This window comes from Lacerta agilis, chromosome 18, assembly GCF_009819535.1.
Source record: "Lacerta agilis isolate rLacAgi1 chromosome 18, rLacAgi1.pri, whole genome shotgun sequence".
Lineage (NCBI taxonomy): Eukaryota > Metazoa > Chordata > Lepidosauria > Squamata > Lacertidae > Lacerta > Lacerta agilis.
The window spans coordinates 3,419,164-3,442,586 of record NC_046329.1 but is presented as its reverse complement, the minus strand read 5'-3'; the positions used below and the strand labels follow the sequence as shown (position 1 = coordinate 3,442,586).

At 47.5% G+C, this 23,423-nt stretch overlaps 1 protein-coding gene across 2 annotated transcripts in view; it reads right to left on the bottom strand.

The window, feature by feature from the left end:
- CELF5 (CUGBP Elav-like family member 5) overlaps positions 1 to 17,647 on the bottom strand; it is an 87,007-nt gene extending 69,360 nt beyond the window's left edge. Inside the window, exon 1 of one of the 2 annotated variants that reach the window (XM_033136763.1) lies at positions 17,293 to 17,647. In XM_033136763.1, the coding sequence (XP_032992654.1) occupies positions 17,293 to 17,554 (262 nt within the window). In that variant the 5' untranslated portion in view covers positions 17,555 to 17,647. The remainder of the gene's footprint in view (positions 1 to 17,292) is intronic. The other variant, XM_033136764.1, reaches the window with a different exon arrangement.
- Positions 17,648 to 23,423: the final 5,776 nt, after the last annotated feature.

The following is a 23,423-nucleotide window of genomic DNA, read 5'->3' as shown; positions in this document are numbered from 1 at the left end:
TTGCTGGCCCCTGGTTTAATCAGACGTCAACTTTATTTTCTTCTAATTTTCTTTCTTTTCTGTAAAGCAGTAATAGATAAAAGTAATGATTGGTGGTGTATATACTGTATACAAGTGAAACTCGAAAAATTAGAATATCGTGGAAAAGTCCATTTATGTAAGCAATTGTTTTCATTAGCTACTAGAGTTTAATATATGAGATAGACTCATGACACGCAAAGCTAGATATGTCAAGCTTTTATTTGTTATAATTGTGATGATTATGGCCTACAGATGATGAAAACACCAAAGTTGAAATTGTTAATTTGGGGTTCTCATCAGCTGTACGCCATAATCATCACAATTATAACAAACAAAGGCTTGACATAGATCTCTTTGCATGTCATGAGTCTATCTCATATATTAGTTTCACCTTTTAAGTTGAATTGCTGAAATAAATGAACCTTTCCACGGTATTCTAATTTTTTCGAGTTTCACCTGTAGTTGTGTGTTGTTGTATTCTGTAGTACATTATGGTGCGGTGTGGGATGACGTGTAATTTAATGATGTGTGAAATAAAGTTATTTTTTTAAAAAAGGAAAGAGATTTAAAATAAAATTGCCAATATCATAATACAGATCTGTGGTGCGACCATGTTTGGAATGCCGTGTTCAGTTCTGGTTGCCTCCCCTCGAAAAGGATAATGTGGAGTCAGGAATGGACAACCAAAATTATCAAGGGGGTGGAGCAGCTGATTTGTCAAGAAAGGTTGTGTCAGGGAACTGCCATGTGGGGAACTGAGGGTCCGTTAGCATACAGAGAGCCCCAACGCCAAATGAGGAGCAGCACCTCTTCCAGCGGGGAATCATAGACTCATAGAGTTGGAAGAGACCCCAAGGGCCATCCAGGAAACACCATCAAAGCAATCCTGACAGGTGGCTGTCAAGCCTCCGCTTCAAGACCTCCAAAGAAGGAGACTCCACCACACTCCTTGGCAGCAAATCCCACTGTCCAACAGCTCTCACTGTCAGGAAGTTCTTCCTAATGTTTAGGTGGAATCTTCTTTCTTGTAGTTTGAATCCATTGCCCCGTGTCCGCTTCTCTGGAGCAGCAGAAAACAACCTTTCTCTCTCCTCTATATGACATCCTTTTATACATTTGAACATGGCTATCATGTCACCCCTTAAGCTTCTCTTCTCCAGGCTAAACATACCCAGCTCCCTAAGCCGTTCCTCCTAAGGCATCGTTTCCAGGCCTTGGACCATTCTGGTTGCCCTCCTCTGGACACCTTCCAGCTTGTCAGTATCCTTCTTGAACTGTGGTGCCCAGAACTGGACACAGTATTCCAGGTGAGGTCTGACCAGAGTGGAATAGAGTGGTACTGTTACTTCCCTTGATCTAGATGCTATACTCCTATTGATGCAGCCCAGAATTGCATTGGCTTTTTTAGCTGCTGCATCACACTGTTGACTCATGTCAAGTTTATGGTCTACCAAGACTGGAGGTGTGGGAAAGCCGCCACACCTCCAGTGGGGAGGAGAGGGAAGGAACCAGCCTGGCGGGGAGAGGGCTCAGGGATGCCACTGAGAGCCCCAGCGCCTCTTCTAGCCAGGAGCCACAAACAGGGAGCCTGGCGGGGAGAGGGCTTGGGGATGTTGCTGAGACCCTGCACTCACCTCGCCCGGCTGGTCAGGAGGGAGGCACGCCATTTCCGGCACCCCAGTTGCGCAGAGGGGTGAAACGCAAGGAGGGTAGGAGGAGGAGACTTGGGGTGCCAAAGTTATTATGCTGAGGGAGAAGCCGGAAGGGGCCACTCCCGGATTCTGCCGGTGACTGAGACAAGACAAGCTTTTTTTGTAGCTCTGCGCTGTAAATAGTTTGCACAACAAAACTGCAAAAGACTGCTTGGGCTCCTGCTCCGTTACTCGTGAGGCACCTTCACGCGAACCTTACAGGTTGCTGTTTTTGAGACTTCTTGGTTTAGAGGAAAGGAAAGTAAGAGGTGACCTGGGCATGGAGAAATCAGACAAATGGTTTTCTTCAATGGAACATTGATCCAGACCTCTTCTGCAAAAGGCAAGGGCATCAACCAGCAGGAACAGGAAAAAGCAGCAGTAAAATGTGAATTCCGTCTCCCCCGGCGCGGCGTTCCTTGCCATTTGCCTCCTCCAGCTGGCAACCAGGGGTAGACTGCTTCTGCACTGGGAGGCTCTGCGCTCGGCTGCCCACAGCTAACATCACGAGCGAGGCCTGGAACTCGCCAACAGCAGCAGCAGCTACGCTCGCACTCGCCTGCTCTCATTGCACACGGCCCCTCCATTTAACCTTTGTACCACGGAGACGCCCACGGCACAGTGGTTTAAATTTTTAATTCTAATTAATAGGGCCCCAGAGCAATGGCGCATCAAGCAAGCTGGTTGATCGGGTGTTTTTTTTTTAATCGTAAGTACTATTTGTTTGCATCTGCAACCACACAGGGAGAGGAGCAGGCGGGAGGGGGGCGGGGCGGGCAAAATCCGTACACATCATCTCGCTCTCGTGATTATTTTTAGCCTTCAGCGGAGAGGAAAGGAGAAATAATATGTGCGGAGATCGGGAATCTACAAAATGCATTTCTGAATCCAGCCACTCCTCCCCCCCCCCAAGAGACAGAAAGGGACAAGGTAGGCAGAAAGGGCCGGATCCTGAATGTGGAGTGGAGCCAAGACGGGCAAAAGGAAACCCAGGTGAACACACCTCGTTCCGTTCCGCTGAGCTCAACATGCGTAGCAATGTGAGAAGAGCCCTGCCGCTGGATCAGGCCAACGGGGGGCTCATCCTGCCCCAATGGAAAGCTGCAAAAGCAGGACCTGAGCGCAGCAGAACTCTCCCCTCCTGGGGTTTCCAGCAATTGGCAGCTCGGACCCATTACTGCCTTGAGGGGCAGTTGGGGCTCGTTCATCTGGGAAGGAGAGGGAAAACTCTGATCCCAGACCTCTGCTGCTTTGCGGGATACCTTTTGGGAGAAGAAACTTTTCAGGAGTAAACCCTACACAAATCTGGAGCGGAGTCCCTAAGGCAATTGGAGACGGCGTCTTGTATGCCTCCTTCCGGCAACTCCTGAAGCCAAGCTGGTGCCAAACTTCTTCTTCTAATTTCCTTTGGACCACCTCAGCGAGGCCGAAAGGGGGGTCTTGTCATCTGGACAGCCCAAGACCTCGAGACACAATGCCCAGGCTTGGACCCCGTGGCGGTCACTTCGGTGCTTCTAACATAGCACAGATAACAGTGTGATGCAGCAGCTAAAAAAGCCAATGCAATTCTGGGCTGCATCAATAGGAGTATAACATCTAGATCAAGGGAAGTAATAGTACCACTCTGGTCAGACCTCACCTGGAATACTGTGTCCAGTTCTGGGCACCACAGTTCAAGAAGGATACTGACAAGCTGGAACGTGTCCAGAGGAGGGCAACCAAAATGGTCAAAGGCCTGGAAACAATGCCTTATGAGGAACGGCTCAGGGAGCTGGGTATGTTTAGCCTGGAGAAGAGAAGGTTAAGGAGTGATATGATAGCCATGTTCAAATATATCAAAGGATGTCATGTAGAGGAGGGAGAAAGGTTGTTTTCTGCTGCTCCAGAGAAGCGGACACGGGGCAATGGATTCAAACTACAAGAAAGAAGATTCCACCTAAACATTAGGAAGAACTTCCTGACAGTGAGAGCTGTTTGGCAGTGGGATTTGCTGCCAAGGAGTGTGGTGGAGTCTCCTTCTTTGGAGGTCTTTAAGCGGAGGCTTGACAGCCACCTGTCAGGAATGCTTTGATGGTGTTTCCTGCTTGGCAGGGGGTTGGACTGGATGGCCCTTGGGGTCTCTTCCAACTCTAGGATTCTATGATTCTATGAACATAGCCGTTGCATGTTATCAGTCTCTGCAGCCACAGCAGGTGCTGCGATTCTCGAGTGGTTTGACTTCACCGCCAGAGGGGGCACTCCTTTGTCTCTCGAGAACGACGCATGGCAACAACCGCTGCCTCCAACCATGGAGGGAGAAGGTGGCCATCGCGATCAGTGGCCACTGATCTGTCCACGAGCCGAAGAGCATCACAAGAACCTGCCTGCCAGATCAGGCCAAAAAAGGGAACCCATTCAGCTCTCGCAGCGGCCAACCACATGCCCCAAAGGGAAACCCCGCAAGCATGACATCAACTCTCCCCACTGGTGTTGAGGCATGCTCTCTTTGGCAGAGCATGACGGCAGACGTCGATATTGCACCGTTGGAAACGACTGGAGGCATAACAAAGGACTCCCTTTGCAAGAAAACATTCTCCAGGCCCGTAAAAAAATATTATCCAACATTTTACTTGCAGAGCAAACTAGAAACATCGAACGATGCATCCAAAAATATTCATACAGTGTTTTAAGCTGTCCAGCACAGGCTCAGTATATTCCAATATATTTTTAAAAATCCAAACAGACTTAGAAGCAGAGGTCAGTCTCTCCCCCCCCCACAACCTGCACCCAGCCTTAGGCTGTTTACATGGAGAGCTTCATTTACCAAGACAAAATATATAAAAAAAAAATTCTTTCCAGTAGCACCTTAGAGACCAACTAAGTTTGTTCTAGGTATGAGCTTTCATGTGCATGCACACTTCTTCAGATACCAAGGACATCTCCCTTTCAAAATGGCAATATGCAATTGAGAACCTTCATCCCCTAATTTAACATCTCTCTGCTCACTTGTTAGCTAGCTAGAGAACAACAACAACCAGTTAAAGTTCAGGGACAGCTCTTCTTGCTGTTCAGTGGATTTTCCTAGGGCTTTTCCTTTTAACATGGCCTCATGGAAAAACCCCGTGTTAAAAACCTTTCCACCAATACACATTTCAGTGTCAGTTATACAGCCAGCACGCCTAGCGGCCTCTGAGAACCGTATTCTGCACAAACCTCCTGCAAAGAGGTTTGCAACGCATCTCATAAGAAGTTTTTTTTGGGGGGGGGGAGGATCTCCGCCTCACCCGTTCCGTCCGCACTTCTCATTCCTCCCTCCCTTCCTCCCTGCACCCTCACCATTTCCTGAACGAGGACAGTTTGCAGAAACGAGGAACGAAACAGGTTCCCCCCCCCTCCCGGTTCCCTGTGCTTGGCGCCATCTGGGTGCATGCAACCCACTCACTAGCTGGAACAGGCAAGGCAAGCGGAGAGGCTTCAAGGGGAAAAAGAGAGGGGCAGGAATCCAGAGTATTCTACGTACCTCATTTCGGCTTAAATCAAGGGTCATCTACTACTACAACAACAACAACAACAACCCTGCGAAGCAGCACTCGCCGGCTAAATCACAGCTCGGGAGCCCAGGGCTCAGAGCAGGGATGACTCTCTAGTTGCTGCCGGGGCAGCAAGGATGGTGGGCATTCAGTAACAACCGGGGGGGTCACATGGGTTAAGAGCATCAGGCTAGAGCTGGTGGGACCCAGGTTCAAATCCCTGCTCATCCAGGAAGTTGGCTCCGGGCAGTTCTCTCTTATCTCAGCCCTACCTTGCCCCAGAGGGTCGTTCGTTGTGAGATTGAACGGACTTTCACCGAGGTCAAACAGCACGCGGCAGTGGCGGGGATCACCCGCAGGCCTACCTCGCAAGGGCGGTTGTTGTGTTCAAAGAAAATTGCTTGGCTGTATTAATTTTAATACAGAAGTATTTTGAGGCGGAGGTAGAGAAATGTTTAATAGGTAAAATGATGAGATGGATTTTAAATTAGAGTTAAAGGGGAAAAATTGGAACTATGTGATAATTTGGAAATCAGTAAGGGGGGGGGGGAATGAGGAAGTCACTGTAAGAAGTAAAGATTGGAATTTAATTGACTGGCCTGGGAGGAAGGTCAGTTCTTTGTCGTGATTTGGAAAATATGTGGTTAAATGTTAAATTATTTTTGCTACCTCTGTGAGAGGGGGGGTTTGGTGTTTGTTGCTGACCTCGGTGGGAGAGGGGGGAGTCTGGAATGTCTAACCATGTATTATATTGTATTGGCTTTAATTGGTTTTTTAATTGGAAAATCTAATAAATTCTTTTTAAAAAAATTGCTTGGCTGAACCGGGCCTTCCTCCAATAGCGTGAGGGATCTTTGGCCTCCCAGATGTTGCCGGCCTCCAGTCCCCATCAGCCAATGGCACATAAGCCCCCCAGTTTAGCAGATTTCAGCTGAGCATTAGGCCAGGTTTGTTTGGACAGGCTGGACCCCCTCCTTTGCTGGAGGAGGGAGGAGGCTGACTGGCTCTCTGTTCAGGGACACAGTCGCAGATCCCAGATGCAGCAGGGAGGTGGACCGGACCACCTCTGAGGTTGTCTCCGATGCTAACAAATTAAATAATTTTTTTTAAAAAGCCAATGCAATTCTGGGCTGCATCAATAGGAGTATAGCATCTAGATGAAGGGAAGTAATAGTACCACTGCATTCCGCTCTGGTCAGACCTCACCTGGAATACTGTGTCCAGTTCTGGGCACCACGGTTCAAGAAGGATACTGACAAGCTGGAACGTGTCCAGAGGAGGGCAACCAAAATGGCCTGGAAATGATGCCTTATGAGGAACGGCTTAGGGAGCTGGGTATGTTTAGCCTGGAGAAGAGAAGGTTAAGGGGTGATATGGTAGCCCTGTTCAAATATATCAAAGGATGTCATATAGAGGAGGGAGAAAGGTTGTTTTCTGCTGCTCCAGAGAAGCGGACACGGGGCAATGGATACAAACTACAAGAAAGAAGATTCCACCTAAACATTAGGAATAACTTCCTGACAGTGAGAGCTGTTGGACGGTGGGATTTGCTGCCAAGGAGTGTGGTGGAGTCTCCATCTTTGGAGGTCTTGAAGCGGAGGCTTGACAGCCATCTGTCAGGAATGCTTTGATGGTGTTTCCTGCTTGGCAGGGGGTTGGACTGGATGGCCCTTGGGGTCTCTTCCAACTCTATGATTCTAAATAAATAAAAAGCCTACGTTTTAAGTTGGAGCCCTAGGGTCTCTGCCCAAACCTGTACTGCACTTAGTCCTGCCTGGAAGCGGTGCTGACATTTTTAAATGCTCCAAAGTACAGGGAGGGAGGGAGAGAACGTGAAGCAGCGACGAGGAAAAAGCGACGAACCGCACAGAGGATTTCACTAGAGGGGGAATTACTCATTCTTCTCCTTGCCCCAACTCCCTGCCTCCTCACCCCATGCCTGCAGAACTGAGCCACGTTCAACCCACCACATAGCGTGGCGCCCTGCCCTCAGCAGAACCAACTCCAGGCCCAGGCAGGCAGCCCACGGCAGAGATACTGGTCCCTTGGCAAGCAACTTCACAGGACAGATTGGGAGGTCCGTAGCGTGTGCTGCCAGGACCCCGGCTCTCCTCAGCCCCAGCTGGGTCAGGAAAGAGGGATGAAAATGAGCCAGTGCGGTGGAACAGTTAAGAGCATAGGACGAAGGCCTGGGTTCGAATCACCGCTCAGCCACAAAGCTCCCTGAGCAACTGCCTCTCAGCGTTAAGCTACCTCACAGGGTTGTTTTGAGGGTAGAATGGGGGAGCTGGAGAATACCGTGGGCACCACCTTGAGCTTCTTGGAGGAAAAGGTGGTTTGGAAACGCAACAAACAAATAAATTCAGTAAGCGCTTGAATCGATCCGGTTCGCACTGCAAACCCTTCCTTCGAAAGCTGCATTTTTCCGAAATTTGGCAACGCAGTTTTCCAGCCGTGCAGTGTTTACAAAACAAATAAAATTAATGCATCTGTTAGGGGGAAACGTGCCTGAACTGATGTCAGTGAAGGTAACAATCCGAATTCATTTTTTTAAAAAAAAAATGTGTGTTGCGATTTAGTATATATTATTTGCATGTAAGATTTTGTACGTTATGTTGGCTTAACACTCAAATCAGCTACTCTGCATGCTGATGTTGAGGAAATTTTAGTGTTTTACAGCTCCTATTATGGAATAGCAACGTTTGTTGTTCTAATGGTTAAAAAATCAATTAAAAAATCAAAAATGTGTTCAGTTAAGGAGAAACCACTTGCCAAAAATGCATGCACCCGTCAAAACGGCATATTAAAAATGTGTTCATTAGGAAAAAATCCGCTCTAGGGTGCTGATGAATTTTCATGAGGATTCTTAAAAATGAAAAAAAAAATACAGTAAAATCTTTTAGATCTCAAATTGCTGCAGAATGAAGAGAAGAGATGGAGAGAGTCAAAACTAACAGATTCTTCCATCCCTAGTTAGGGTTGGTGGCAGCACTAGGCCAGGATCGCACCTATTCTCTCTCCTGGATAAACAGGAATTTTCTTAAATTCCTCCTGAAAGCCAATAGCGAGGGAGGGCGGCACACCTCACGAGGGAGGGCATTCCCGAAATGAAAAAAAAAAACCCACCAAAAAAAGCCCTGCTATGGGTCAATGCCAACTGGGCAGCAGTCGACTGGACCCCATCATCCTTGCCTATCATGGGGCCTGAGAGGGTTGATACAGGGAAAATATTTGGGTCCTAAGCCATTTAGAACTTCATACACTGGTACAAATGCCTTGAACTGGCAGATAACACAACTGAAGGAAATAACAGAAGAAATTGGACTGGGGGAAGGTTGGAGGGGAGACCAGTGGGAGATGGGGAAGGTAATGGGAAGGGGTGATAGCCAGGAGGGGCGTGGGATAGAGTAGGATTTAATGAGGATATTAGGAAGGCTGACCACGGACTCCGACACCAGAGGGAAAACGGTTTATGAGAATGGAAGAAATATATAGACATTGGTTAAGATATGATGTTTTTTTTAAAAAAAATCTGAAATTGGAATCAGGATAAGTACAGGCTACAGTATAACAAAAGTTAAGTGAAGAGAGGGTAAGAAGTTAAGATGTGGAACTTGATGTTTTATTAGATAAGAATAAGATTTAAAATTTAAGATATTTTGATTATGATTGTTAAATTAAGATTAGAAGTAAGAAAGTAGATTTTGCAATGTTACAAAGTTACTAAAGAAGATTAGAAATGAACGCAAAGGAGAGGATGTGAGGAAGTCCCAAGATTAGGATTATAAAGAAGATGAGGGGAAGTAAATAATTGTTTTGCTTGTGTTTATTTTGTGTTGTTTATGTAGTGTCTGTATTTGTTTTTGTGTATTTTTATTGTTAAAATTTAATAAATTTTTATTAAAAAAAAAAAGAACTGGCAGATAACACAAGGCATGGTCTCCTATCAGGCTGCCCTTCTCACCAACCATTTTCTGCAGAGGCCCGGCATCCTGTTCTCACAGCGGCCAAATACCCCATAGAACCTAGGAGTCCTAATAATAATAATAATAATAATAATAATAATAATAATAATAATAATAAATTTGTATTTGTATCTCGCCCTCCCCGGCCAAAGCCGGGCTCAGAGCGGCTAACAACAGGTAAAAATAGCACAGCGTACATAAAACCGCACAGTCAATTCATTAAAATACATTCTAGAATCAATTCGGAGCCAAATGAATGGCAACCATCGGGTTAGAGTTCTATGAAGATTAAAGGAGAAAGAAGGGGTCAGATTGTGCCTTGGGCCAAAGGCCTGGCAGAACAGCTCCGTCTTGCAGGCCCTGCAGAAAGATGTCAAGTCCCGCAGGGCCCTGATCTCTTGTGGCAGAGCGTTCCACCAGATCGGGGCCACAGCTGAAAAGGCCCTGGCTCTGGTCGAGGCCTGGGATCTCTGAGATGTTATTATTTGAAGACCATAAGGTCCTCCGTGGGACATACCAGGAGAGGCAGTCCCGTAGGTACAAGGCTCCTAGGCCGTATAGGGATTTAAAGGTTAAAACCTTAAACTTGATCTTGTACTCCACCGGGAGTCAGTGCAGCTGGTATAGCACTGGGTGAATGCGATAGACTGCCTCTGGACTGGGAGGTTCCATCAGAGCCTAAGAAGCGCCTGGCTTCTACATCAGGCCAACAGCCCAGCATCCTGCTCTCACAGCGGCCAACCGGGTGTCCATTAGGACACAAGCAATATCCAAGCACAAGAGACACTCTCCCCTCCTGCGGTTTCCGGAGACTGGTATTCGGAAGCACGGCTGACTCCAACTGTGCACTGGAGCCAGCCTTCAAGGGCAGCCCCACGCAGAATATTGCAGTAGTCTAAGCGGGAAGTCCTTAGATCATCGGCAGCCGAGGCCAGGCTACCGTGGTCCGGAAGTGAGGGTAGCTGGCAACCCAGCTTAAGCACTCCTAGCCCCCAGGAATAGTCCCAGATGATGACCCTGTTCCTTCAACAGCAGATCAGCCCCTCCGAGGAAAGGGTTGCCCACCTAATTCCTAGGAACTGGGACCACCCACCCAGAGAGACCTCCAGCTTCTGGGAACCGGAGATGTCACTGCCGTCTCCGAGTCTGTGGCAACTTTGGCACACCACTCTAAGCTCCCTGGGGAGGATGAGTGAGAAGGGGCGACACCCCCTCTCCCCAAGGGGAAAAAAGCACCTCAACGGCTATTTGAGAAATATGAAACCTCCACGTTCAGAAGCAGTCTATCTGAATTTATTGGCAAAGCTTTTTCCCCACTATTTCCATCGCTGGCTCCCACCAGAGCAACTATTTAGTTGAACCCAGCTCATGTAGTGTTCAAATCTCGCCTCTTTCCATTGCCACACCTCCAACCGATCTAAAGAACCACAATTGTCATCTTGGCCTGCCTTGCAGGACAGGTGTAATAAGGACAGCGAGACCAAGCATCAATGCTAAATAGTAAACGTAGTGCAACAAGCCAGAGTAATCCCACATACAAACCCTCTTATATCCTCTCTCTAGAAGTACATAGGATCATAGAATTATAGAGTTGCCAGGAGAAATGCCAGTTCATTTCTGGGCCCATTTCAAAGTTCTCACAGTAGTATTTAAATCCCTGAACGACTCAGGCCCCAAATAACCAAGGAGACCTCCTCCTTCCCTACTAACCCCCTTGGACGCTGAGCCCGGATTGCAAATTGTTTTAGGCTGTTTTCGATTGTGCGTTTTAATTGCTGGGACCTTAGGGTGGAGGCAGGAAATAAAATTATATCCTTGTTGCAGGGGGTTGGGCTAGATGCCCCATGGGGTCCCATCCAGCTCTACACTTCTGTGATCCATCATCGTCTCTGCCCCCAACCCTGTAGCCACCCCTCTGGCACAGCACAGATTGAAAGCTCTTTTGGGGAGAGGATCACACTCTTTGCTTAGGTCACTTTGCATAAACACCCTATGAAATAATTTATTTTTAAAAAAATGCATAGTTCTGGATGGATTATGTAGATTAAATGCCTATAAGACGAGATTCTCTGAAGCTGCTGTGCGCATGGATAACTTCTCTTTATCTCTCTCTCACACACAGAGAGAGACACATGCCATTTCTCAGAAACCACCAAGACATACACTCCACAGGGTTGCTTTGCAAGAGACGGGCAGCCTGCGGACTCTCCAGATGTTGCCACACGCAGTTCGCATTACCCCTGGCCAGCTGCTTGTGGCTCTTGGAAAGTGGAGAGCAGCAAACACCTGGAAGATGTTGTCAAGAGTGCCTCTGAACAAGGGTCAATTGCCTTTCAGTCCTCATTTGCCGTTTTAAACCCTGGATTATTTGTCTCTGCTCGCTAACCATTTCAAGCAATGCTTGCTTAGAAATGCTGGTGGCTAAAGTTGGTGAAGACATTGTATGAGTATATTGTATGAGTCCTGTAGGGAGTGTGTGTATGTTTTTATATATCACTTGGGAAGACAGGCGAACTAATGCCAGTGTACTGGAAGAAGCAAAGATCATGTGAAAAGGATCTAGGAGTTCTTGGTAGACCACAAACTTGACATGAGTCAACAGTGTGATGCAGCAGCTAAAAAAGCCAATGCAATTCTGGGCTGCATCAATAGGAGTATAGCATCTAGATCAAGGGAAGTAATAGTACCACTGTATTCCGCTCTGGTCATACCTCACCTGGAAGACTGTGTCCAGTTCTGGGCACCACAGTTCAAGAAGGATACTGACAAGCTGGAAGGTGTCCAGAGGAGGGCAACCAAAATGGTCCAAGGCCTGGAAACGATGCCTTAGGAGGAACGGCTTAGGGAGCTGGGTATGTTTAGCCAGGAGAAGAGAAGGTTAAGGGGTGATATGATAGCCATGTTCAAATATATCAAAGGATGTCATATAGAGGAGGGAGAAAGGTTGTTTTCTGCTGCTCCAGAGAAGCGGACACGGAGCAATGGATTGAAACTACAAGAAAGAAGATTCCACCTAAACATTAGGAAGAACTTCCTGACAGTAAGAGCTGTGGGACAGTGGGATTTGCTGCCAAGGAGTGTGGTGGAGTCTCCTTCTTTGGAGGTCTTTAAGCGGAGGCTTGACAGCCATCTGTCAGGAATGCTTTGATGGTGTTTCCTGCTTGGCAGGGGGTTGGACTGGATGGCCCTTGGGGTCTCTTCCAACTCTATGATACTATGATCACCAGTGTTGAAGCAATGATTCTTCAACATCAACTTCGTTGGACTGGTCATGTTGTGCGGATGGCCAGATTATCATTTTCCAAAGCAACTGCTCTATTCCGAACATAAAAATGGAAAACGTAATGCTGGTGGCCAACAAAAGAGGTTTAAAGACTCTCTCAAGGCAAATCTTTAAAAAAAAATGTAGTATAAACACCGACAACGGGGAAACACTGGCCTGCGAGCACTCCAGTTGGAGAACAGCCTTGACCAAAGGTGTCATGGGCTTGGAAGACGTCAGAACTCAGGACAAAAGGGAGAAATGTGCTAAGAGGAAGGCACACTTGGCAAACCCTCACTGGGATCAACTCTTGTCTGGAGACCTATGTCCCCACTGTGGAAGGGCGTATGGATCCACAATCGGCCTCCACAGTCACTTATGGATTCACTGTTAAGACCGTGTTCATGGAAGACAATCTTACTCGACTACAGGGGATCAAAGAAGAAGAAGTGTGTGGTTTTAATACAATTACCTTTTTACGCAGAATGCAAACTCCGGCCCTCCAGATGTTTGGGACTACAATTCCCACCATCCCTAGCTAACAGGACCAGTGGTCAGGGATGATGTAACATCTGGAGGGCCAGAGCTTGCCTATGCCTGATGCCCATAAAAGAGCCTTTTGGATCAGACTAGTGGCCCATCTCATTCTCACTTCTTCCCTCTTGCTGAAGCATTGCTGCCTCCAACCGTGGACAGCCATCATGACCTTGTCTTCCACAAATTCATCGGATCCTGAGAAAGCAAAGAGATGTGGTTCCTGCAGTCCTCCTGATGTTTTTGGACTCCAGCTCCCAGTAGCCAGCTTGGCCAACGTCCAGTAAAATGGAGAGTTGTAGTCCATCAACATGGGGGAGGGTCAAAGGTTCGCCATCCCTGACATCAGGGATGGAGATAGTAGCAGACCTACATTTTTGGGGTACCCTGAAGCTTGAACGGTCATGGGGAACCCCCATGCAACCAGCAACAAGGTCTGGGTGACAACTGTTATCCTCTTCGGTGTGTTTGCTACAACAACACATTGCCACCTTTCTTATTTTTTATTTTTAAATTAGCTACCACATCTCAGATTATGACTAAAATTTTTGTACTGGATTATCTCACATGCCAAAATCACTGGTTTAAGTAAAAAATTCCCTCTGCCTTGTAGTTTTTCAGGTTTGCTCAGTTGGTAGAGCAGGAGAACTCTTAATATCGGGGTCATGGGTTTGAGCAAAATATTCCTGCATTGCTGAAAGCTGGACTAGATGACCCTCGTGGTCCCTTCCGTGTTTCTATGGGGGTGTGATTTAGGGAAATGTCATATATGTGCATGATTCGGTTTTTTAAAGCAAATCTTTAAAGCAATGTGGGCCAATGTCATTTCTGGGGCCCCTCTGGGATTAGGGGCCCTGAAGATTAAGCTTCCTGAGACATATTTTTAATAATATAGTGGTACCTTGGATCTCACACTTCGAAAACCTGGAAGTAAGTGTTCCAGTTTTCGAGTGTTTTTCAGAAGCCGAACATCCGATGCGGCTGTCGGCTATTGTTTCCGGGGCACCTGCACCAATCAGAAGCTGGACCTTAGTTTTCGAACATTTTGGAAGTCAAACAGACTTTTGGAACGGATTAAGTTTGGCGCTTTTGTTTTTGCTAATTATTTTGCATTTTTGTTTTTGAGGGTTTTTTCGGTTAATTTGTTTTTGTGACTGTGTGGAACAGTGTGACTGTGGAAATGGATAAAAGCCCCCCAACCAAACAATGACTATCATCAGTGCAGGTAAGAAAAAAATAATAATTTTAATTTTCACCATCTACAATACTGTCTTATTTATTTTGTAGTACAGTACATTGATTCTTGCTTTCGTTCAATGGATCGATGGTCTTGTTAGATAGTAAAATTCATGTTAAATTGGTGTTTTACGGGTTGTTTTTAGAAGTCTGGAACGGATTAATCCTCTTTGCATTACTTTCTATGGGAAAGCACGTCTTGGGTTTGGAATGCTTTGGTTTTGGAATGGACTTCCGGAATGGAGAAAGTTTGAGAACCAAGGTACTACTGTAATACTGTAATGTTGAGAACCCCCAACCAGTTGCTGTCTAGCCCCCCACCTGAAGACCTCTCATGAGCGAGAGACCACCCACCCCACTGGGTCGCCAGCTCCACCATCAAACTCCTGCTGCCAAAGTCGTTCCTCCCCATGGCCAGCCAAACCTGCAACCAAAATCTACCCTCCTGACTCTTGAGCCCATTAGACATTCTCGTGGGCGACAGAGAACAACAGGAGATGTCCTCCTTCCACCAAAGGGCATGTTCCAATCGTCCCTCCACATACAATTCCGTGTTTACTCCCAGGGAGGGAAGGAGAAGGGGGTTCAGTTCAGTGGCGAGGCACCTGTTTGCTTTGCGGGTCAAACTCTCAACATCACCAGGCAGGGCTTCCTTTGAAACCCCACAGAGATGCTGAAGTTGAGGCTCCAGTACTTTGGCCACCTCATGAGAAGAGAAGACTCCCTAGAAAAGACCCTGATGTTGGGAAAGATGGAGGGCACAAGGAGAAGGGAACGACAGAGGATGAGATGGTTGGACAGTGTTCTCGAAGCGACTGGCATGAGTTTGGCCAAACTGCGAGAGGCAGTGAAGGATAGGCGTGCCTGGCGTGCTCTGGTCCATGGGGTCACGAAGAGTCGGACACGACTGAACGACTGAACAACAACAACAACAACAGAGATGCTGTTGGCCAGGCTAGATGGACCAATGGGCTGACTCAGTACAAGGCAGCTCCCAATGTTTTGAGGGTTTCTGGTGCATCATGAGGACTGGGGCCTTACATTATTAATAGGGGAAGAACCACCAGGTTTTTTTGCATGTAAAAGGTCCCAGCTTCGACGCCAAGATAGGGCTGGAGTAAGACTCCTGCCCAGGCACCCCGGAGAGCTGCCGCCAGTCGTTGTAGATAGTACTAAGATGGATGGGCCCGCATAAGAACCGAAGAAGGGCCTGCTGGATCAGGCCAATGGCCCCACCTAGACCAGCATCGTGTTCTCACAATGGCCAGCCAGGTACCTGTGCAAAACCCACAAGATTTGACCACAAGAGCCCCCTCCTTTCCTGTGGTTTCCAGCAACTGGGCTGCCTCTCCTCCAACCCCCTTCTAGTCCGACTTAAGCCCATCGCAAAGCTAGTCATGCAAAAATCGGCCGCACAACCTTGTGCCCCAGGCAGGTGCAGCCACAAGGCCCGCGTGCCTCTTGAAAGTAACACACAAACCAACAAGGCGATTCAGTCTCAACACCCTGGAAAGTTTGGGGCGGGGAAACTGCCGCTTTGCAGAGGTTGCCGCTGGCCTTCACCAGCCCCCCCACCACCACCACCACAGGACAGTCAAGGGTCAGGGATGATTCCACCTGAGATAAGGGCCAGCTCAGGCCCACAGGCCTTCAACTATCTGCAACAAAACATTGCCATTTCCGTACATCGCAAGGCAGCAACAGGCCAGGATTTGCCACTGACTGTGCTGTCTACACGTAGCCCAATCCCATCCCAATGTCCCCTTTTTCGGGGGGAGGGGGTTGTTTTTCAGCACATATAACACACACACACACAGCCCCCCCCCACACACACACAATGTATGGGTTTACATCTTCCAATGTCCCATGAAATGTTAAAGGCACCCAAGACCTTTCGTCTGGAAGTTTAAAGGCTGAGGAACAATAGCGGGCAGCTTTTAGGGTCTAGCCTCAGAGATAGTGGTCAAGAGCCATTTTGGTTAGCATAGCATGCATATATATATATATATATATATATATACACACACACACACATATATATATATACATATACACACACATATATATATAGTCATGCCCCCCAGTGTTCCTGTCAAAAGCTTTTTTTCCAGAGAATTAAAAGGGAGTACAGTAGAGGAAAGGGGGGGGGGAGGTCCCTGAATGGTAGAAATACACCATAAATGATAAGAAAATTGGCTTTTTTAAGGACGGGTGGTGGTGGTGGGTGAGGTTCGGATGGAGGGTGTGGGAAGAGAAATGGCGAGGTTTCTAGGAATGGGGTCTGGGCAGAACAGGAGGAAATGAAGAGAAAATGCACGGAAGGGAGGAGGTGGGGAGGGGCGGGGGGAGAAAGCCATATAGGCTCCAAGGCCCCTGAATGAGCACCTCCCCACCCCCAACCCCCCAGTTTAACCTGCAAGGAGGTGGGGCACACAGGTGCTCCTTGGGTGCCCAGGCAAGGCAAGGTGAGAGGGTGGCAGCACCAGCCTAGTGGTGGGCCTGGGAACAGAGTGAGATGCTCTTGGAGGCTGATCTGGTGATGGGTTAAGGGGAGGGAAATTGGGGGGGGGCGCACGCGATGGTGAAAGGGAACGGAGGGGGTTAATGGAGCAGAATGAGAAGGAGAGAGCCTGCAGGGGGGTGAGGCATTGAAGAGCAGAGGGGTTTATAGAGCAGGGGGTGGGGAGGGAGGGAGGGAGGAGGAGAGGCTTGAAAAATACTTCCCGCCCCCGCTTCACCCGCCGCCTAAATAGAATGAAGATTATTATTTTAAGGGAGGGAGGTGTAAAAGAATGGATGGATGGAGGGAAATATTGCACGCAGGGTGGGAGAAAGTGATCGGGTGGATTAAAATGCCAGGATAGAGAATGGAGTGGGGGGGGGGAGAGAGAGAGAGAATGGATAGATTGGTAGAAAGAAAGAGAAGAAAAGGTTGAGGAGGGTGGATTGGAGGGGGGGAGTAGGATGCGCGAGGGAGAGGAGCGAAGAGGAAAGGCGAGCGGAGAACAGAAGGAAGCAGAGGAGGAGGAGGAGGAGGAGAGAGAAAAGGATGGATTAAAAACACAAGGGCGCACCTTTGTGCATGCCAGTGTATCGGTCCTTCAGCACCGTCAGCTCGTAGATCTGCCCGAACTGCTCGAAGAGGGGCTTGAGGTCCTTCTCCTCGAGGTTCCGGGGAATCTGCCCCACAAAGAGCTTGATAGCATCTAGGTCCTTCATGCCCTCGGGCTCAGAGCTGCCGCTGCCGCCGCTGCCGCCGCTGCTCATGGGGGAGGCGCGGGGCGGTTGCTGGGATTGCGCCTTCCGCCTGGGCTCGCTCGCCGGCAGTCTGGCCATCCCCCGAGCCCCCAGCGCGGGCTGCGCAGTGGAGGATGCTGCGAGGAGGAAGGAGGCGGCGGCGGCGGCGGCGCGCAAGATGCCACTGGAGGGGGAAAGGATGCTGCCGAGCGCAGCAACATCAGGACCACAAAAAAAGCAGCTGCTGGGCAGCGACACCGCCTGGCCGTTCCGGGGAAGTGCATGATGGAGGGTTTCGGGGGGTCGTGAAAACGGGGTGCTGCTGCTGGGAGCGGGATTGGGAGCATGGAAGTGTGGCGCGGGGAGGAGGAGGAAGAGGACGGGGGGTGGGTGGGTTATGTCTCAAACTAGGCAGGGATGCAAAGGTAAATATTAACCCAACGAACCGGGGAGGGGAAGGCAAAAAAGATGCAACACAAAGTGTTTGGTGAATTCGAAGAACCGCTTTGTTGAATTCAACAAAGGATGCATTCAGCCAGGAACCTGTTCCTTAAAGTAGACACACACACACACAGCCCACAAAAACACCCCGCCACGCTTTTTTTGCTCCCCCATCAGCTGCCAAGATAGACTGCCTTTACCCTCGGAGGTTCTGTTATAAATATACTTTTAGAAGCACATAAAGGGGTAAGGCGCCGTATTGCCCTCCAAATGTTGTTAGACTACCGTCCCCATCATCGGACCCTGACCACCAGCCAGGCTGACAGGGGCTTGACGGGAGCTGGAGTCTAGCAAAATCTCGATGGGCCACCAGTTCTCTGAAGTGGGGATTGTGAAGTCAGTGACAGCCATTATTGGTTACTAGTCACGTTTATTTTTAGGCTAAACGCCTCTTTGCATTTGTTAAATACTCCCAGGGTGATTTATTTTCTGGGATTTGTTTCCAAAGAACCGCAAGCACATGCACACACACGCACGTGCACGCGCGCGCGCGCACACACACTCTCAGGAGCAGTTTATATTTATTAGCTAACCACACAACCACGTTTTGTTGTGTCATCCCTCTCTCACACCCACACTACCACAGCAAATCTCAAAGTGATTTCTCCAAGTAGCTTAGAATTTCTGGATAGCTGCGTCGATTTGCAGAATGGAAGCCTTCAAGTTGAACCACTGTTCAGTAGACAGGGAAATCCCTGGGTAGGAGAGAGAGAGAGAGAGAGAGAGAGAGAGAGAGAGAGAGAGAGAGAAATTGGTTAATTCTTCGCAGGAGAGACTCACCAAGAACGAAACTAAGAATTTCCTTCTGGCAGCTGCGTAAGATAACCTTTTCTTCCTTTTCTCAAAGTTTTGAACTGCTCCTATTTCTACATTTAGTCAGGTTACAAAGAAAGAAAGAAAGAAAGAAAGAAAGAAAGAAAGAAAGAAAGAAAGAAAGATTGTGGACTAGAAACATCGCGAGGCCTTGGATGTTAGCACAGTTGGGGGGGGATGAGCCAAACCCTGTGCCCTGGCGCCACCTCGTGGCCACACAATTTTATACCTCTCTTCCCAGGTTTCACATCACCAGCCTTCTAGAATCTAGATTCAGGTAGCTAGCCGTGTTGGTATGACACAGTCGAAATTTGAAAAATATATAAATAAATAAAATTGTCCAGTAGCACCTTAGAGAGCAACTAAGTTTGTTCTGGGTATAAGTTTATTTGATCTCCAAGGTGCTACTGTACTATTTTTTAATTTTTTTATTTATATTGAAGATCTACCAGAACTTTCCCCTGGAAAAGGGAAACGCCATCGTGCCAAAGCCTGAATCCAGGGGTGCCTGCCTACTTTAATAAAATATTGGGGGGGGGGGAAGTAAGTCCTGCCCCACAGGCCCAAACAGGGGGGGGTCATATGGGCCGAAGGGGGCCTCGGTCAGCATATCCACAATTGCTCACCATTATTTAAATGTAAATACTTAAAACAATCCTTTTCCCTGTGTCAGGTGGGTAGCCGTGTTGGTCTGCCATAGTCAAAACAAAATCGAAAATTCTTTCTAGTAGCACCTTAGAGACCAACTGAGTTTGTTCCTGGTATGAGCTTTCATGTGCATGCACACTTCTTCAGATACACTGAAACAGAAGTCACCAGATCCTTAAATATAGTGAGGGAGTAGCAATACCCCTCCCCACTCCCTCACTATATTTAAGGATCTGGTGACTTCTGTTTCAGTGTATCTGAAGAAGTGTGCATGCACACGAAAGCTCATACCAGGAACAAACTCAGTTGGTCTCTAAGGTGCTACTAGAAAGAATTTTCGATTTTGTTTTGACTTTTCCCTGTGTATTTTTAAAAAGCACTATTGTATATCCATATTTTCCATTTTGTCTTTATATGCAGATCATAGAATCATAGAATCATAGAGTTGGAAGAGACCCCAAGGGCCATCCAGTCCAACCCCCTGCCAAGCAGGAAACACCATCAAAGCATTCCTGACAGATGGCTGTCAAGCCTCCACTTAAAGACCTCCAAAGAAGGAGACTCCACCACACTCCTTGGCAGCAAATCCCACTGTCCAACAGCTCTTTCTGTCAGGAAGTTCTTCCTAATGTTTAGGTGGAATCTTCTTTCTTGTAGTTTGAATCCATTGCCCCATGTCCGCTTCTCTGGAGCAGCAGAAAACAACCTTTCTCCCTCCTCTAGATGACATCCTTTGATATATTTGAACATGGCTATCATATCACCCCTTAACCTTTTCTTCTCTGGGCTAAACATACCCAGCTCCCTAAGCCGTTCCTCATAAGGCATCGTTTCCAGGCCTTGGACCATTTTGGTTGCCCTCCTCTGGACACCTTCCAGCTTGCCAGTATCCTTCTTGAACTGTGGTGCCCAGAACTGGACACAGTATTCCAGGTGAGGTCTGACCAGAGCGGAATACAGTGGTCCTATTACTTCCCTTGATCTAGATGCTATACTCCTATTGATGCAGCCCAGAATTGCATTGGCTTTTTTAGCTGCTGCATCACACTGTTGACTCATGTCAAGTTTATGGTCTACCAAGACTCCTAGATCCTTTTCACATGTACTGCTCTCAAGCCAGGTGTCACCCATCCTGTATTTGGTTACAGGTGGGTAGCCGTGTTGGTCTGCCATAGTCAAAACAAAATCGAAAGTTCTTTCTAGTAGCACCTTAGAGACCAACTGAGTTTGTTCCTGGTATGAGCTTTCGTGTGCATGCACACTTCTTCAGATACACTGAAACAGAAGTTCCCTGCAAGACTAATTGCAGCCGTTTAGAGTCGTCAACAGGTTTTCCACACTTATCAGCCTATCACCCATTCCCACCACCCTTCTGAGTAATACCCCTCCCCACTCCCCCACTATATTTAAGGATCTGGTGACTTCTGTTTCAGTGTATCTGAAGAAGTGTGCATGCACACGAAAGCTCATACCAGGAACAAACTCAGTTGGTCTCTAAGGTGCTACTAGAAAGAACTTTCGATTTTGTTCCATCCTGTATTTGTGCCTTTCATATATTTTTTTGCCCAAGTGCAGTACTTTACATTTCTCCCTGTTAAAATTCATCTTGTTTGCTTTGGCCCAGTTCTCTAATCTGTTAAGGTCATTTTGAAGTTCAAGCCTTGAAATAAAATTTTAAAAAGGGCCACATTATCTACCTGGCCCGGGCCTCTGCCTGGCTCTGCAAGGGCCTGCTGAGAGGTAGCAGGTCTCCAGGGTTTCGGTCCCTAGCCCTGCCTGGAAACGCTGAGGACAGAACCTGGGACCTTCTGCATGCCAAGCATGTGTTCTGCTGCCACTGAGCTCAGGGCACAGTCAACCCAAAATGGAGCAATGGGTAAGTGCATACAGCTGTTGAACAGAAGGTTGGTGGTTTGATGGCTGCGGGCAGAACTCCGGCATTGCAGGGGGTTGGACTAGATGACACTTGGGGGTCCCTTGCAACTCATTTTTTTTCAAATCTTATTTATGCTTTTCAGGTTTATGCGTTTCACTAATTTTACAATCATTTTAACATTTCAAAACTTGACTTCCTTCCCCCTTTTCCTGCGGTTCCTTAAATTTCTTTTTAATATCTTCCGCATATCCAAATTAACTTAATTTGCTCGTTTATTTATCTACTTTAGATATATACTCTTATAAAACTGCAGGTTATTACAATAATCCTAGCAATGTTTTTATCTGTTTGCAATTTATCTGTAAATATTCAATAAGCCATTTCCATTCTTTTATAAAAAGTTTGTTTCAGTGTATCTGAAGAAGTGTGCATGCACACGAAAGCTCATACCAGGAACAAACTCAGTTGGTCTCTAAGGTGCTACTAGAAAGAATTTTCGATTTTGTTTTATCTTGATTTCTTATTCTTCCAGTAAGTTTTGCCATTTCTGCATATTCCATAATTTTTGTATCCATTCTTCTTTCACTGGGACTTCTGCTTCTTTCCACTTTTGGGGCAAGTAACATTCTTGCCACTGTAGTAGCATACATGAATAAGTTTCTATACATTTTAGGTAGTTCTGTCCCTATAATTCCCAAAAGAAAAGCTTCTGTTGTTTTGTTGTTGTTGTTTTTGCAAACGTTATTTTAAATATCCTTTTCAATTCATTATATATCATTTCCCAGTAAGCACCTTGCAACAGTTCTATGATTCTATATACACAACGCAGCTTAGACTTTGCACACCCCACACCCCTCCCTATCCTCCAGGCAGTCGAGCATGTCAAGAGTTCAGGCAAGCAAAAACACTCAAGGAGGGGGGCAAAGCAGGGTTGGTGGGGTGTGTGTGACCCGGGAGAGTTTCAAGGGCCGGGCAGAGAAGCCTGGGGGCCACATTTGGGATTCACCATCCCAGATTCAGGAGAAAACACAGCCCAGTTCCAGATCACAGATCATCCCCTGCCCATAACGCTTGGGGTCCCTTCCAACTCCACAGTTCCATTATTCTAGGATCACCCCAGATTTTAGGGAACAAACTCGAGGTCTAGAGGTGGTCTCTGGTGATGTCATGGGGGGATCCCCAGCAATTTCACAGGATCAGACCTTGAAGATGGAAGTTAATTGGGAGAGGGGAAATATTATTTTTAATTAAAGGCACTGTCACCCACCAGAAGATTCAAGCTCTCCACGTGGCACACGGAGGGGGCAGGCTGTGCCTCTGTTGCACACCAGACACCATCAAAACATCTATTCTAGACAATGCACGTGTGTATCGTTTGCAGCACCCACTTTCCTGTGGCAATGAGTGCCACAGGCTGCGTGTGAAATGAGGTTGCCAGCTTCCTAAGGCTGCTCCCAGATGTCCTGTTTTTATTGAACGCCCATCCTGGTTTGTTTGCAAAAAAGTTTGCAGTGCAGTCAAGAGGACACCGGCTATTTAACCAGCCTCCATACAGATTTGCTATATGACGCCTCATCAGGTGACTGCTATCCACCCCACCCCACTCCCAATTTCCCCATCACTTCTGTTATCACAAAGTCTGGTCTGGGTCTAGGGTGGGGTGGGCAGGAGGGGGGTTCTTGTGCAAGAGCTCCAGATCAGCTTGAATTGAGCAACCTGAACTTACTCCTATAGTTCAGGAGTGGCCAACTCCAAAGAGACTGTGATCCACTCAAAGAGTTAAAAACTGGCAGTGATCTATACCCCCTTTTGCGGGGTTCTGGTCAAAGTTGTTAAGCTTTTTTTAGGGAGGAGGAAGGCCCATTTTTAGGGGTTCAGGTCAGAGTTGTTGAGATTTTCTGAGGCAGGAGGAAAGCCGGTTTTTTTGGGGGGGGTGAAGGGCTAAAATGTTGGGCATTTTTTAGGGGAGCTGAAATATACTCGGAGGCAAGTGTGAATTTCATGCTCTTTATTCAGCTCATAGTAGTGAGGAATGCAGTTCCCCCCAAAACGTTTGCTTTATATACACTATTTACACAATGGGCCCCACGTGATTGGCTAATTCCGGGATACTCCTGTATGCCAATCGGA